Raw genomic sequence first — 17,391 nt, 5'->3', positions numbered from 1 at the left:
GTTAATTATTCGTAACATTGATAAACTCGATTTTACTATTTGCAGAAAACCAACACAAAACTAGACATCTAGACAACTAGACAACTAGACAACTAGAAAACTAGACAATTTAAATTAGACATCTTCATTTTAAATTAAATCACCGCCCACAAGTTAAAAGAGCTGTCGTAACCTCTCTCGTCGATCGTGCCCTAAACATTTGCTGATTCCCATATCACAGTAGAACTAAACCTTATCAGGGACATTCTTTTTGGAAACGGGTATCCCATTTCACTTATTAATAATACAATTAGCCGTAGACTAAAAAGACAATCCCGTAAAATCAATGGTATTTTACCATGTGAAAATTCCCATAAGCCCTTAACTATGATACACCCCCCATACATCACAAAAATCAGTACGAAATTTAAAAATGTTTGCACACAAAATAATCTGTATTAAGTTTCTATTAATAACTAGCTGTTGTATTAATAACACCTAGTAGGTGGGGGCGCTTCACGCCCCCCCCAAAGCCCTCCACGCGCGTAAGTCTTTACGCGCCATATTAGTTACGCGCCATTGTAGTTGTGTCCCTGTGTCCCACCTGTGATATATATATATATATATATATATATATATATATATATATATATATATATATATATATATATATATATATATATATATATATATATATATATATATATGTGTGTGTGGGGCGCTTCGCGCCCCCCCCCCAAGCCCCCCCGCGCGCGTAAGTCGTTACGCGCCATATTAGTTACGCGCCATTGTAGTTGTGTCCCTGTGTCCCACCTATTAATAGATATATATATATATATATATATATATATATATATATATATATATATATATATATATATATATATATATATATATATATATATATATATATATATATATATATTTATATATATATATATATATATATATATATATATATATATATATATATATATATATATATATATATATATATATATATATATATATATATATATGTCCCGGTCTGTAATTTCTATTCGAACAATCCCTTTGTCCCGGTCGTCATTTATATATCCCGCCTGTGCCCCCGGCGTCCCCGTTGTAGCTGTGTCCCTGTGTCCCGGTCGTCATTTATATTCCCTGTGTCCCGGTCGTGATTTGTGTCCGGATTTCCCAGTCTGTAATTACTCTTTGAGGTTCCGGGTCGTCATTTATATTCCCTGTGTCCCGGTCGTCATTTGTGTCCCGGTATGTAATTTCATCAGTTGACAAACATGACGTCAGTCGACAAACAACTTCATGACGCATACAGCTCAATCCTTATAATGACGTCAGTCGACAGACATAACGTCAGTCGACACACAAACATGACGTCACTCGACACACACACACAGACAACTTATTTTTATATATACAGATATATATATATATATATATATATATATATATATATATATATATATATATATATATATATATATATATATTTAACTACTTAAAACTTGCAAATATACAACATTCTTTTTCGCTGTCCTATTGTCTGTACATATAAATAGATTGTCAGGTTTACCGACTCTTGAACATGCAACATACAATTGTCCATGGGAAAAACAATCCGTATTCAGATCTATACCTCATTATTCTAATGATTGCCCTTGAGCTTTGTTGATGGTGATTGCTAATCAAACATTCCCTGTGTCCCCATCGTCATTTATATATCCCCCCTGTGCCCCCCGGCGTCCCCGTTGTAGTTATGTCCCTGTGTCCCAGTCTGTAATATCTCTTTGAGTGTCCCGGTCGTCATTTATATTCGCTGTGTCCCGGTCGTCATTTGTGTCCCAGTCTGTAAGTTTGTCAGTCATATTCCCTGTGTCCCGGTGTCCCGGTCGGCATTTGTATCCCGGTGTCCCGGTCTGTATATACATTCGTTTTTGAATTGGTATATGATGAAATAAATTTTTTGTTTTTTTCCTTTTTTCTTTTTAGTTTTTTTTTGTTTTTACCTTTTTTTAGCATTTTTAGTTTTTTTTTCTTTTTTCTTTTTAGTTTTTTCGTAGTTTTTACCTTTTTTAGTTTTTTTTTTATTTTTATTTTTTTAAGATTTCTTTGTTTTTTAGTTTTTAGTTTTTTTTCTTTTTTAGTTTTTTACCTTTTTTTAGTTTTTTTTCTTTTTTAGTTTTTAGTTTTTTACCTTTTTTCAGTTTTTTTTTAGTTTTTTAGCTTTTTTAGTTTTTTTAGTATTTTCTTTTTAGTTTTTTTTTTAATGCTAAAGCCAAGGTTCGAACCTGGAACCTCTCGGACCTAGAACCTGGAACATAACGCTTTACCAACTCAGCTACTTCGGCTTGAATACATTCGTTTTTGAATTGGTATATAATGAAATAATTCAGACGTCATATGCGGACAGACAGACAGACACACAAACAAACAACTTATTTTTATATATATAGATTTTAAAATCATGAACTTCCTAAACTCTGGTAAAGATTATACCGCAGTTACTTGCCAAAGAGGGGCTTATCAAATACCTTGTGAATGTGGCAAATGCTATTTGGGTAGAACCTACAACAGCATAAAGATGATATTACCAAAGCTTTAAATTATATTTGTGCTAACGTGTCTTTTGATTCTGTTTTAAGCAGCAATGTTTTTTTTTCTGAAAACCCCAGCCACAAAATACTTTTTGAAGAATACGCCCTTATTAGCAATAACCTAAGTATAAAACAAATTGTTCGAGAAGCAATTGAAATCAGGCTTAAGATAAGTAATAATATTTCCTTAAATAAGGATTTGAGCGAATACTCACTAAATGCTCTATTACAAATTTAATTAAAAATAATTTTACAAAATAAAGTAAAAAAAACCCGTAGGCATTAACATAGAACCAAATACGAAAAAAACTTTGAGGTTAGGTGCCTCAAAGGCAAGATTAGCAGAGAAAGCGTGTTTTCAATTATTTTTCTTTCACTTCAATGGATTACCTTGTTTCACCTCACTTTATTTATCAGTCCTGGTGAACTTGGCTGAGGTAAGGATGCTGGGACTGTTTTAAAATTCTCATTTTAGTTTTAATGGTTGTATGTTATTTTAACTCTCTTTTCTTTTATGTATTTATGTTTTGCTGAGGTCGGCCCTTGGACATAGGGTCAAAATATCCATTTGAATATAGAATTCTACTGTCTTGTGAAAAGAATTCCCAATTGTTTGTTCTTGTTGTTGATGTTTTTGATGTAAAGGCGGTTTGGTCTTCGTCACTATTTATAAAAAAGAAAAGTAGAATTCAAGAACAAAATTTTTTCTGTATTAATCCTTTGGATGATCCAAATATATTGATGAACTTGGCAATCGAAGTTGGAAAAGCGAAGTTCGCATTACGAAGTTTGGGAATGAAGTTTGTATTGATTTGTGTTAATGATTTTACTTATCCGATTTAAGAATGCATTAGTATTACTCCACTAATCCTCATGTACTAATTCAAAAATGTAACAGGTATAATAAATTGCTAATGGACAAATACCATTTGTTTATTTGCTACACTGAATCCTTAGCAATTGATAAAGATGAAATAGCGTTACCATTTATTAATTTTGGGATGAAATTATATTTGTATGTCTTTGTGCTTTTCAGACATGTGTCTGCGCACAGGTGGAAAGCAGGTCGTCCCTTAATAGGAAAGAGGGGTTGAATTCATAAAGAAGGATATAAAAAAATTGGATATATAAACTTCATGTGACGGGGAAAAGGTTGAAGCTTTGAAAATATTGAGGTAGATATAGAGCGTGAGCAGCATTGTTGGTCTCAGGCAGCTCGGTCATGAAGTGATTCTTTAGCAGTATTAATTATCTATTATTAATTTTCGTTAGTATATTTTTTTTAGTTCATATTTCTTGTATTATTCTGAAATGTTTTGAAATGAATTATTGACACTCAAACAGGTATTAAGAATGGCTTTGAATTCTTACTCTCGCCTCAATACTTTGAAAATTTTGGGATTTCTTTACATATTCTCGGATTTTCCATATTTTTAAATTCTAGCTTTCAAAGCTGTGTCGACTTGGAAATGTCCCCCAACCTCCCCCCTAAAAAGAGAATCCTGCGCTATTGGCTATCAATTCGGAGAAACTATCAATTTATGCGTGTTGAAATTTTTGGTCGCTCAATTTTTTTCCTCATTTTTATTCATATTTCTATACATATAGGGCGAGGAAGAGGAACTTGTTTCAAATGATATGAACTGCTTATTTTTGGCAAAAGAATTATGCTCCTGAATATAAAAATCAGTTTTAAAAATAGTAATGAAATATCAAATAGGAGCATGTGACGTTCTGATTTTCAGTAAAAACTGAATCTGAAAAAAACTTTAGTATTTTAAGGATCCCAATTAAATATCCACGGTGAACCGACTGGGTACCAATAGGAGCTTTCAAATAAAGTTTTAGATCAAAACGAACTTTTCCCTAAAGCCTTCGGGCTGAACTGTTTTTCTTGAACAATAAAAGATAAATTGAACTCAACCCAAAGCTCCATAATTTCGATACTGACCTGTGCCAGAAATATATTTTTATCCATTTGTAACTAGGTTTAGTTAATTTGTGAGGCAGTCAATTTTTCATATAGATTTAGTGGCTAGATTTCCTGTAGTATGCAATTGTAACTAGGTATAGTTAATTCATGAAGCAGTCTATTTTTTCTACAGATTAAGTAAAACAAAACCTTTCCTTACAAAAATAAAGAGAAACCTACCAATATAACGGACTGAAATAACATGTTAAAAAAGGGCTACCACTCCATAAACTACTGCTATTCTATAGAATCCTTTTGGCTTTATCGAAAGCCCTACACGTTACTAAAAAAACACTGTTGAAGCATATTTACTTCAAATAATTGTTAACTTTGTGAATTATCGTGTGAACTATATGAATTACTTATTTTATTCTTATTGAAGGTTCTAAGAGACATAATATATTCTAATTTATTTATATATGTATATTCTTCAGAGTATATTCTTCATATTCTTCAGAGTCATTGGTAGTGCATAGGGCGTCGAATTAATGTTTCAGTTCCTGTTTTTTTTTTCCTTTTTTTTGAAGTAGTTAACTCAGTGTCACCCCTCGCGTCATTAAGGCAGTGCTCGGGCCATCGACCCTTGCATGTTTGCTACAAAACCCTTCTGTTTTTATTATTTATTATTACCAAATTTTATGTTAATTTATTATTATTATTATTTATTATAACATTATTATTATTAAAATTTATTATAACATTATTATTATTAAAATCTATTTATATATGTATATATATACAAGTTATTAACACTGTGCTTGTAAATAAAATGTCATTCAGCACAAATTAACTGATTTTTTATTTGTGTTAGTAAAGGGCTCTCTTCAGAATCAGTATTGCTGTGAAAATTGGGTGAAGAAGACGGAGCATGGGATGGGTTTATTGAATAAACAGAATGAACATAACCTAGCTGTATTGAAAGCTTACTGAGAAGGGACTAAAACCTAGTTGACCTTTATTTGGAGTCAAACAGTGTCTGTCACACACTCCAAGCTTCTGGAGTTGTTACAATTCTTTGGCAAACAATGGCATTAAATGAAGAGGAGCGGTGGTGGGAGGCATTTCAAGCCATGAATTTTCGCCCCACCCATTAGATTCTGAAAAATACCTGTTTTTGCATTTACATTGAAGATGGATTTTTTGGCAATTTCTATGAAAAAAAAACAGCAAAATTTCCTCTCATTAGATTTTAGAAATATATTTTTGCCCCAATTGTGCCCTATATTTCCGTGAATTGATGTCAATGTGGGTGAAACTTTTGATGATCAAGCAAAATAGAACATTTTACCAAATTGAAACCCCAACGACATTTGATGATAACTTTTAAATGGAAAGAGAAATTTTAGTTCTAAACTGCCTGCGCAATGTATACAAAATTACAGCACGATTTGTTTTAAGGAAATTTGCGTTTAATGTGTTTTAAAGGAAATAGGTTGGGGCTAACTATTCTAATTATTTTTCTTATAAATATGGATGGTCTTTATTTTTATTAAAGCATTATTTTGGAAGTTCATAATGTTTTTGATCGTTAACATTTCTTCCTATCTTCCTTGACCCGTAAGACGATATTTGGACTAAGTAAACTCATATATTCTTACAATCAAGGTCAGACAAACAAAGCTGTTTAACTTCTTCCAAAATAGTATAACAAGTTTCTAATTGAAATATGTATATCTACAGATTTATATGACAATATCACACGTTTAATGCAATTAAAGACGAGGAGAAGAGGAACACGGTGAATCTATCTGTGACCCTTGACCCCACGAAAAAAGCACTGATTAAAGCTTGCGAGATTTTTTCGACAAATCTAATATGCTCTCATACGTCACCAGGAAGATGGCGGTTGTAGCCAAGACGAAAAACAATACTGCAAATTTAGTTGAAAGTTTAAGATATTAGCACCACACGATCGCAGTCAAAAGCACTTTAGAATTCGGCATGTAGAGGCACCGTTGTAACTTTATCCGGCAAACGGTACGGGAGAACAACCAGCATTGCTGTAGGAGATATGGCAGTTTCCCCTGGCCTCGATCACGAGGTTACCGCCGTGATATATTGCTTTCCTACCGCTGTTTCATCAAAAAAATTTGTAGTGCCTCTGTAAAAAATTATAATTTGTCGCACATTATAATGAAGTACATAGTAGACTAAAACAAGATGGGAGGGTCTTCAAAAACTCTTTGTATATAAACAACTACTACCTCTAACAACTGACTGCGACGCCAAGCCGACTGAGGACAACACATCTGTACACACTCCTTTTCCACCCCAATCGAATCATAGGTACGCTCTTTACCCCTTAACAAGAAGTTTTAACTTCCTTTCAATCTTTACTTATGGCTTCTCCTACACCATTCGAGGACCACTCGCCTCGCGTTTCACTTCAGATGGATGGCTAAAAAGCATAATTTTCATCAATCTGTCCTCTTTTGTCAGTAAAATAATGTATCGCCATCTTAACTTTTGTTATGTCTAGAACGTGGGATGAACAAAATTTTCGTACATCTTATCATAAATATATTTTCGTACATATATGGACAGCTAATCCAGTCCCTAAAACTACCTTTTGATGCTTCCTTTGGAAAAGATTGAACAAAATTTCCTCATCTTTTGAAGCGTCCACGCTTCAAAGTCATAATTGACCACTGTCACTGCGGTGGCTTCCACTACTCTAATATAAATACTAATTAACCAGATGTTGTCGCTCAATATATTAGAAACCTTTGTTATACCATGACAGTTACGGTCCGAGCCCCAGAGAAATTTTGTACTTTATTTTCATAATTTACATTATATTCTCCCCTTACATGCCTGATTAACGCTGCCATTTTATCCTGTGCCATTTAACCAAACACTTGAAAAACTTCACCTAAAATAGTCATAGAACCAAAAGGTTCTATGACTATTTTAGCTCTATGACTGCCTACCTTGGTTCTACTGCCCTAGGAATGACGCATGGGCAAATAATAGATAGACATATCTATTAACAAATGAAATAAAATCATCTTTATACAATCCTAATAAAGGGGTTAATGCCAGAATTGCCTCTCACTCAATTGGACTATCTCTCTTGGCTTTTTTCTGCAATGACTTGATGCCCACAAATATTCCATTTGAATTCGAAATTGCTTCTCACTCAATTGGAATATCTGTCTTGGCTTTTTCTACAATTACCCATGACCTGATGCCCACAACTTGGTCTTTCATTGGATTTTGTTTCATTGACAGAATTCATTGATTTCATTGATTTTAATTCATTGACATTAATTTGTTGACGAAGGCGATGCAGAGGCAAAATTGCCTATAGGCAATTAGATCATGCATGATGCATCAATGAATCTAGAGCGAACTACGGTTTTGCTGTAGCAGAACTGGATATGTTGAGCGATAATTTGATAAAAAGATATATTTATGTTATCACATTCTATATTTGTTCTAATGATTTAAAAATCTCTGATCATGTTTTGTTTTTGCTCAAATTAATTAACTCCTCGCTTTGCCTAAGATCAATAAAAAAAGTTGTAATTGCAGAGTATTTTGCACTATTTTTTTCCAAATATTGAATAATATAAAACAAACTTCGATGACATAAATACTTGCCATAAAAATATAGATTTGAAATTACATGGCCTCAGCCTCAGGATAAAGAAAAGAAAAATAAACTTGGTATCCATACTATGGTATGAGCTCTAACAAAATTCTAAGAACCAACAGATTGATTTAAAAGGAAAATCAGAGGCTTAATGACGGCCAGGATTCAAAATAAGAGCTCTGAGTCACGATGTCCTTCTAAATATCAAAATTCATTGAGATCTTATCACCCACTCGTAAGTTATAAACACCTCATTTTTTCTAATTTTTCCTCTCCCTTTAGCCCCCCAGATGGTTGAATCTGGGAAAACTACTTGATCAAGTCAATTTGTGCAGCTCCCTGACACACCTACCAATTTTCTTCGTCCTAGCACGTCCAGAAGCACCAATCTCACCAAATCACTGAACCCCTCCCCCCAACTCCCCCAAAGAGAGCAAATCCAGTACGATTACATCAATCATTTGCTTATTCAATCCATCAAGCTTCATCCCGATTCCTCTACTCCAAGTGTTTTCCAAGATTTCCCCCTCCAACTCCCCCCAATGTCAAAAGATCCGGTTGGGATTTGAAATAAGAGCTCTGAGACATGAATTCCTTCTAAATATCAAATGCATTAAGATCCGATCACCTATTCGTAAGTAAAAAAAACTATACATACACACAACCGCCCGGGGAGGGCTCAAACAGCCTGATGTTGGACGGCTGCAATCCTCCGATTCTCAACCTATTTATTTAAAAAACAAAAATAAAGAAGGACAAAAAGACTCTCACTCAATTGCCCTTTAATACCAGAATATACATAAATAAAGGTTAACAATAATAAGAAAAAAATTGTCTCCCCACTCCCAATAAATGTTTTTTTAATTTTACTTTAAATGACCCAATGTGTTCCGTCTCTCTGATACCAACTGGGATATCATTCCAAATAGCCGGAGCTAAATACCTAATTCCGAAAGCTGCACGTGTGGTGTCTCGGTACTCAACAATAAAATTATCCGCCTTTCTAGTCTCATACCTATGGAGTGAACGATTTACTCGGAAGAAATTGGTAAAAGCCGGAGGACAAACATCATTGCAACATCGATACACAAAAACAGCAGCTTGATAATCTCGAATCTGATCAATGTTAAGCACTCGTAATTTCTTAAAACATGACGCGGTATCATTCACATTTTCTACATAATTACCAAGAAGACGTACTGTTTTATTTTGTAGGATCTGCACTATTTTAAAATTTGCATAGAAATTACTAGACCAAAGGACACAACCATAAGAAATATAAGGCGCAATATAAGGCGCAACATCAGGCTGTTTGAGCCTTCCCCGGGCAGTTGTGTGTGTGTATAGTTTTTGTAATTTAGTAGTTAATAAAGCCTTCATTCATTCATTCATTCATACACGGAATAATTTCTGTTCTTTTTAAGTTTTAATGTTGCTCTTTGCTTTCAATTGAAATAATATTTTATTTATTTAATAATCGTCAAAAGTGACAATGATAAATAACTTTGTATTAGAACAAGTAACAAGAAAATCTAATATTTAGTAAATAACCGGAGGATTAAAAGTAAAAAATTCTGAATGATCTTCAAAATTCTGAGTGGTAAATGCAATCTGAATGATATATTGAAATATATTTGTTTTTTAAATAAATATATAGTTTGATCTTAAAGTATCAATCCAGATTCTAAATCCCCTAAGGTAACATAAGAATTAAGATTTCAAACTCTATTTTGAACCATAATCTTCTTGCATCTAAAATTACAGTCAATTACAACTCGTTCAGATCATATCCAAAATTACGTAATATAAATTAGTCTTTGTACAGGGAGTAGGTGAAAAATTAAATATTATGGTGACTAATTTCCTTGGAGATGAACAGTTTCTGCTAGGTAACAAGAAAAATGGACCGAGTGGATAGGTTCACTTACCTAGGTAGCATTGATAGAAAGGATGATGGATGGAGTGAAGATGTAAACCGAAGAATAGACAAGGTCCAGGTTGCTTAGTTGAAAAAAGTCAAAAGAATAAAAGATTACTCTTAGAACTTTCTTAGGATTAAGAGCCACAGTAACTACAGGGGTCAGGTAAAGCTCTGAAAAATAGGTGTTTCGAGACGCTGAAGTTAGACTGAACTGACTGTTGCAATAGGTTCCAATTATAAAAAAAAGCCTGTTTTGTAGGTGTATTGTAGATGTTTTGTAGAAAAATTGTCTAAGCATAGTTTCAAGTACCTTTTAAATTACCATATTTAGCAAAACAATCAGAGTGAAAAATGTATCTTCATTCCACTTTGTAGGGCGATATGAAAGAAAGGTTAAGGCCAACAGGATAATTTCTGTTAGTTTTAGGTTTTAAGGTCACTCCTTACTTTCAGTTAAAAAGATCGTTTTTTTTTTATTTAATACCATATAAACATGAAATTAATTTCGTGCCACCTATTGTTTTGAAGTCATGTACAATGACAATGCCAAGCTGCATTACTAATATTCGATACCCTTGGGCTTCTGAATAGAATTTTTTTTAGTTTAGATCCTAAAGGCTAGAGACTCGGTGAAAATATAACTTCTTTTTGTCTAACAAGATTCTTCCTTCTTTAAACTGCGAAGCAATAATTCTGTTTGTTTTAGGTTTCAAATTCGCTCTTTACTTTCATCAGAAACCCTTTTTTAATTAATTTTTTCGCTTTCAAGTTGGATAATACACATGATAATCCTTCAAAAAAAGTCTCCGTCCTGTTTAGACGAAAAAACAAAACAAACTAAAATGAATTTTTGTCTAAATTGTCATTAAATAGAAGTTTTACACCAAATTTCTCTTAAACTTGCCCTTGTAAATTTTGTAATTTTGTCAAATAGTTCGTGGTAACGAACTGTATTAAGGAGCGAAGCGGGTCAATAGTAACCGAAACTCTAAAAAATGGAATTTTGATACCAATAGTTACATCAAAAGAATTGCATTTTAATGCTGATTTGAAATATATAAGCTACATCAAGATTAGTCTTACCCATCAAATGTTACGAACCTAGGGAAATTTTCTTCATTTTTGAAAATAGGGGGAAACATCCCCTAAAAGTCATACGATCTTAACGAAAATCACACCATCAGACTCAACGTATCAGAGAACCGTGCTGTAGAAGTTTCAAGCCTCTATCTACAAAAATGTGGAATTTCACATTTTTTGTCAGAAGACAAATCACGGATGCGTGTTTATTTGTTTTTTGTTTTTTTTCCCAGAGGTGATCGTATCGACTCAGTGGTCCTATAATGTCGCGGAAGGGCTCATTCTGACGGAAATTTAAAGTTCTAGTGCCCTTCTTAAGTGACCAAAAAATTGGAGGGCACCTAGGCCCCCTCCCACGCTCATTTTCCCCCCAAAGTCACCGGATCAATATTCTGAGATAACCATTTTACACAACATAGTCGAAAAAATGAATAACTATGTCTTTGGGGACGACTTACTCCCCCGCAGTCCCGGTGGGAGGGGCTGCAAGTTACAAACTTTGACCTGAGTTTACATATAGTAATGGTCACTGGGAAGTGTACAGACGTTTTCAGGGGGATGTTTTGGTTGGGGGAGGGGGGAGGGGAGATTTGGGGGGTTACATGGGAGGAACTTTCCGTGGAGAAACTTCTCATGGGGGAAGAGACTTTCTATGGAGGGGGCGCAGGATTTTCCAGCATTAGTTAAGAAAACAATGAAAAAATAAATATGAAAAGTTTTTTCTACTGTAAGTAAGAGCAGCATTAAATCTGAAAACGAACAGAAATTATTACGCATATAAGGGGTTTACCTCCTCATAATACCTCACTCTTTGCGCTAAAGTATGTTTAGTAATTTCAACTATTTATTCTACAGCCTTTGTGATTCAGGGGTCATTCTGAAGGAATTGGCAAAAAATTTAAGCGTTAATGTAAAGAGCGAGGTATCGAAGAGGGGTGAGCCCCCTCATATACGCAACATACGAATATAGAAGTTCGCTACGTAAGTTAATTCGTAAGTTTCGTATATTTTTTACTTATGAAAACGTTCGTAAAAAATTAAAAGTTATAGTTGCCTATTAAGTAATCAAAAAATTGGAGGACAACTAGGCCTCCTCCCTTGCTCCTTTTTTTCTCAAAATCTTCCGATTAAAACTATGAAAAAGGCATTTAGCCAAAAAAATTGATATGCAAATTTCGTTTTAATTATTTATGTGCACAGAGCCAAGATCAAAACATGCATTAATTCAAAAATGTCGAGAAATTAAACAAAACAAAAGTTTTTTTAAATGAAAGTAAGGAGCAACATTAAAACTTAAAATGGACAGAAATTACTCCGTATATGAAAGGGGCGTTTCCTCCTCAACGCCCCGCTCTTTACGCTAAAGTTTTTTACTGTTTTAATGTGTAGAGTTAAGAGAAAGAGTCAAACTTTAGCGTAAAGAGCGGGGCGTTGAGGAGGTAAAGCCCCTTTCATATACGGAGTAATTTCTGTTCGTTTTAATCACATAAAGAGACCAAGGTGTTATAAAAGGAATTAGAAGTAATTAAAGGAATTTAAGGTGGTTAGTTAATATAATCTACAGAAATTAATATATCGATGTTGCAATTTTTCTACCGCAATTCTGCAGTCGTAAATAATTTCTGAGACCACACTGGCTAATCATGATCAAACGTAAAATCGAGAAGAAAAAAAGAAAACGAAGACAATAAACATCCAGTGAAAAAATTGAAAAATTGTGCAAATATTTTGGTCAATTCCTCTATTTGACCGTCCTCAGTGCAGAATATAACTGATAAAAATATATAAAAAAAAAACCTTAAAACAAAACACAAAACTAAAATAGGATGACCCTTTCTGAGTAAGGGAGAAAGGGTAACACCGTTACCCTTTCACCGTTGCTATTTTAGTTTTGTGTCTTGTTGTAAGGTTTAGTTTTTTATATTTTTATCAGTTATTGTGCACTTAGGACGGTCAAGTGGATGTCTTGACCGAAATATTTGTATAAAATTTGTATAATTTGTATAAAATATTTGTATAAAATCTTCTCGATTTTATCTTTGAATTCTGCAGAGAAGTGTCTTGAGAGGCCTAGTTGAGTGTAAAAGCAAAATGCTCACAGGGTATTTTCGTTTGAACTTCATTAACTTACAGCCGTATCTCCTAGATATGGTTTTTTGTGTTTTTCTCTGGGCAAACAAGTTATATCAAACAGTTCGTGGTAACGAACTGTAGTAAGGAGCGATCCGGCTCAATAGTAACCAAAACTCTAAAAAATTGGATTTTGATATCAATAGCTACATCAAAAGAATCGCATTTTAATGCTGATTTTAAATATATAAGTTTCATTAAGTTTAGTCTTGACCATCAAAAATTACGAGCCTGAGAAAATTTGCCTTATTTAGGAAAATAGGGGAGAAAACCCCCTAAAAGTCGTAGGACCTTAACGAAAATGACACCATCAGATTCAGCGTATCAGAGAACCCTACTGTAGAAGTTTCAAGCTCCTATCTACAAAAATGTGGAATTTTGCGTTTTTTTTCCAGAAGACAAATCACGGGTGCGTGTTTATTTGTTTGTTTGTTTGTTGTTTTTTTTGTTTTTTTTCCTAGTGGTCATCGTATCGACCAAGTGGTCCTAGAATGTCGCTATAGGGCTCATTCTAACGAAAAGGAAAAGTTCTAGTGCCCTTTTTATGTGACCAAAAAAATTGGAGGGCATCTAGGCCCCCTCCCACGCTCATTTTTTTCCAAAGTCAACGGATCAAAATTTTGAGATAGCCATTTTGTTCAGCATAGTCGAAAACCATAATAACTATGTATTTGGGGATACTCCCCCACAGTTCCTGGGGGAGGGGCTGCAAGTTACAAACTTCAACCAGTGTTTACATATAATAATGGTTATTGGGAAGTGTACAGACGTTTTCAGGGGGATTTGTTTGGTTTTGGGGGTAGGGTTGAGGGAGGGGGCTATGTGGGAGGATCTTTTCTTGGAGAAATATGCCATGGGGGAAAAATTCAATGAAAAGGGCGCAGGACGAATCTGGTCACGTTAGAAAAAAACGTCAAATTCAGAGCTTAATATACAATGCTGGGTGTTCGGAGCCTCTCTATTATGGAGTATAATTTGAAAATAACACAACTATACGAGCGATAAAACATATATACCACAACCATAACTCAACTAACGAAAGAACTTCTAAGAGATAACACAACTATAAAGCGAAAACAGGTGAAAACTAACGGGAAAATAAACGAACTAAGAGGTGGAAGGGGCCCAGAGAAAAAATATAATCCTTTTTTAATTTTGAGCCTAACTTCCGCAAAGGAGTAATAATGTCAGAAGCCCCGAAATACCGAATTATTTTCTTTTCAAACAGTTCGTGGTAAAGAACTGTAGTAAGGGGCGACCCGGCTCAATAGTAAACGGAACTCTGAAAACGGAATTTTGATGCTAAAAGATACATCAAAAGAATCGAATTTTTACGCTGATTCTAAATATAGTTCAATTAATTTAGTCTTTGTCATCAAAAGTTACGAGCCTGAGAAAATTTGCACTATTTTGGAAAAAAGGGGGAAACATCCCCTAAAAGTCATAGAATCTTAACGAAAATCACACTATCGCATTCGGCATATCAGAGAACTCTATAGCAAAATTTCAAGCTCCTATCTAAAAAAAATGTGGAATTTCATATTTTTTGCCAGAAGACAAATCACGGGTGCGTGTTTATTTGTTTGTTTGTTGTTATTGTTTTTCTTTTCCCCAGGGGTCATCGTATCGACCAGGTGGTCTTAGAGTGTCGCAAGAGGGATCATTCTTACGGAAATGAAAAGTTCTAGTGCCCTTTTTAAGTAATAAAAAAATTGGAAGGCAAATAGGCCCCCTCCCACGCTAATTTTTTTCCAAAAGTCAACAGATTAAAATTTTAAGATAGCCATTTTGTTCCGCATAGTCGAAAACCATAATAAGTATGTCTTTGGGAATGACTTACTCCCCCACAATTCCTGGGGGAGGGGCTGCAAGTTACAAACTTTGACCAGTGTTTACATATAGTAATGGTTATTGGGAAGTGTACAGACGTTTTCATGGGGATTTTTTGGTTTGGGGGGTGGGGTTGATGGGAGAGGGCTTTGTGGGAGGATCTTTCCTTTGAGGAATATGTCATGGGGGAAGAAAAATTCAATGAAAAGGGCGCAGGATTTTCTAGCATTACTATAAAACACAATGAAAAAATAAACATGAAAACGTTTTTTCAAATGAAAGTAAGGAATAGCATTGAAATTTAAAACGAACAGAGATTATTACGCATATGAGGGGTTCTAAAAATACTTTAGCATAAAGAGCGAGGTATTTAGGAGGAGATAAATTCCTCGCTCTTTATGCTAAAATATTTTTAGTAATTTCAACTATTTATTCTACGGCCTTTTTGATTCAGGGGTCATTCTTAAAGAATTGGACAAAACTTACGATTTAGTGTAAAGAGCAAGGTATTAACGAGGGTACAAACCCCCTGGTACACATAATAAAATTATAAGAATGTAAAAGTTTGTTACGTAAGTTAATTCTTAAGTTACGTATATTTTTTACTAATAAAAACGTTCGTTGAAAATTAAAAGTTCTAGTAGCCTTTTTAAGTAACCAAAAAATTGGAGGGCAGCTAGGCCTCCTTCCCCACCAATTATTTCTCAAAGTCGTCTGATCAAAACTAAGAGAAAGCCATTTAGCCAAAAAAAAAAAATAATATACTAATTTCATTTCAATAATTTATGTGCGGAGAGCCAAAACCAAACATGCATTAATTCAAAAACGTTCTGAAATTAAATAAAAAAAACTAGTTTTTTTAACTGAAAGTAAGGAGCGACATTAAAACTTAAAACGAACAGAAATTACTCCGTATATGAAATGGGTTGTCCCCTCCGCAGTCCCTCGCTCTTTACGCTAAAGTTTGACTCTTTGCCACAATTCTACTTTTTAAAACAATTAAAAACTTTAGCATAAAGAGCGAGGGACCGCGGAGGGGACAACCCATTTCATATACGGAATAATTTCTGTTCGTTTTAAGTTTTAATGTCGCTCCTTACTTTCAGTTAAAAAAAACTAGTTTTTTCATTTAATTGTTAAGTAGGAAGTGCTACGGGCATGCATACCACATTGTTATTGCGGTTTATCAATTTAGGAGGGTTTTTTAACTAAAGAATCATTTTTCAAGGCTCAACGTCGGCTGACTGTCTCAAAGATTAACGGTTCATTATCAAATTCTTCTAAAATAATTAGTTATGATTGAAAGCTATCGAGAATTTGTTGTTGAGTTTGAAATTAATTTAAAAAAAGTTCTTCTAATGAAAGTAAAGAGTGAAGATGAAGCTTAAAAGAACCGAATTACTGAGTCCCTGTCTATGCAACATATTTAAAATAAAACTGTTTCAAACAGGGTTTTGGTGTTTCCCTGGATTTATAGAAATCCGAAAAACTAGCGCTTTTCTAAAGTCAGAAAGCCTATACAACAGAACAGAAATAGAAATATAAAATCCCTTGAATTTTTTGCAGACACTAAATAAATAATTCATAAGGTTTCAATAGGTTTTTATTGGCCCAGAAATTAATAAATTTTACGACATCATTTCACTCTCTAAGAAAATATAGAAAGCTTAGCTGCATCTATGAATTGAATGAAAAGGCGGGTAAACTATATTGGCAAGGTTTTCAATTAAATCAAGTAGCGCAAAAGTGATGTTATTTTGAGCCGATTAAAAAAAAAATATATAGAAGGTATACTCGAATATTTTTAGGGACTGTCCCCTCCTGATCTTAAATAGAAAATTCTTCATCGTTAGATTCGCAAAATTGATGTTATTTTAGGCTGATTTCAAAATTTTTATAGAAGGTATGCTAATATATTTTTAGGGACTGTTCCTTCCATAACGTTAAACAGAAAAATTCTGCTTCAACTACATTCCTAAGGTTCGAAATATTTATAGAAGGTATGCTAGAATGTTTTTAGGGGCTGTTCCATCCTGAACATTGAACAGAAAAATTCTGCTTCAACTACATTCCTAAGGTTCGAAATATTTATAGAAGGTATGCTAGAATGTTTTTAGGGGCTGTTCCATCCTGAACATTGAACAGAAAAATTCTGCTTCAACTACATTCCTAAGGTTCGAAATATTTATAGAAGGTATGCTAGAATGTTTTTAGGGGCTGTTCCATCCTGAACATTGAACAGAAAAATTCTGCTTCAACTACATTCCTAAGGTTCGAAATATTTATAGAA

General features: G+C 33.9%; 1 protein-coding gene across 1 annotated transcript in view; it reads left to right on the top strand.

Moving 5' to 3' along the window:
* The window catches only part of LOC136031773 (FMRFamide receptor-like), a 173,784-nt gene extending 167,808 nt beyond the window's left edge, over positions 1–5,976 (top strand). Inside the window, exon 5 of the mRNA XM_065711536.1 lies at positions 5,357–5,976. Within this exon, the coding sequence (XP_065567608.1) occupies positions 5,357–5,390 (34 nt within the window). The 3' untranslated portion in view covers positions 5,391–5,976. The remainder of the gene's footprint in view (positions 1–5,356) is intronic.
* The last annotated feature ends 11,415 nt before the right edge of the window (positions 5,977–17,391 follow it).

This window comes from Artemia franciscana, chromosome 10, assembly GCF_032884065.1.
Source record: "Artemia franciscana chromosome 10, ASM3288406v1, whole genome shotgun sequence".
NCBI lineage: Eukaryota > Metazoa > Arthropoda > Branchiopoda > Anostraca > Artemiidae > Artemia > Artemia franciscana.
The sequence above is the reverse complement of the archived record's forward strand: the minus strand, read 5'-3'. Positions and strand labels throughout refer to the sequence as shown.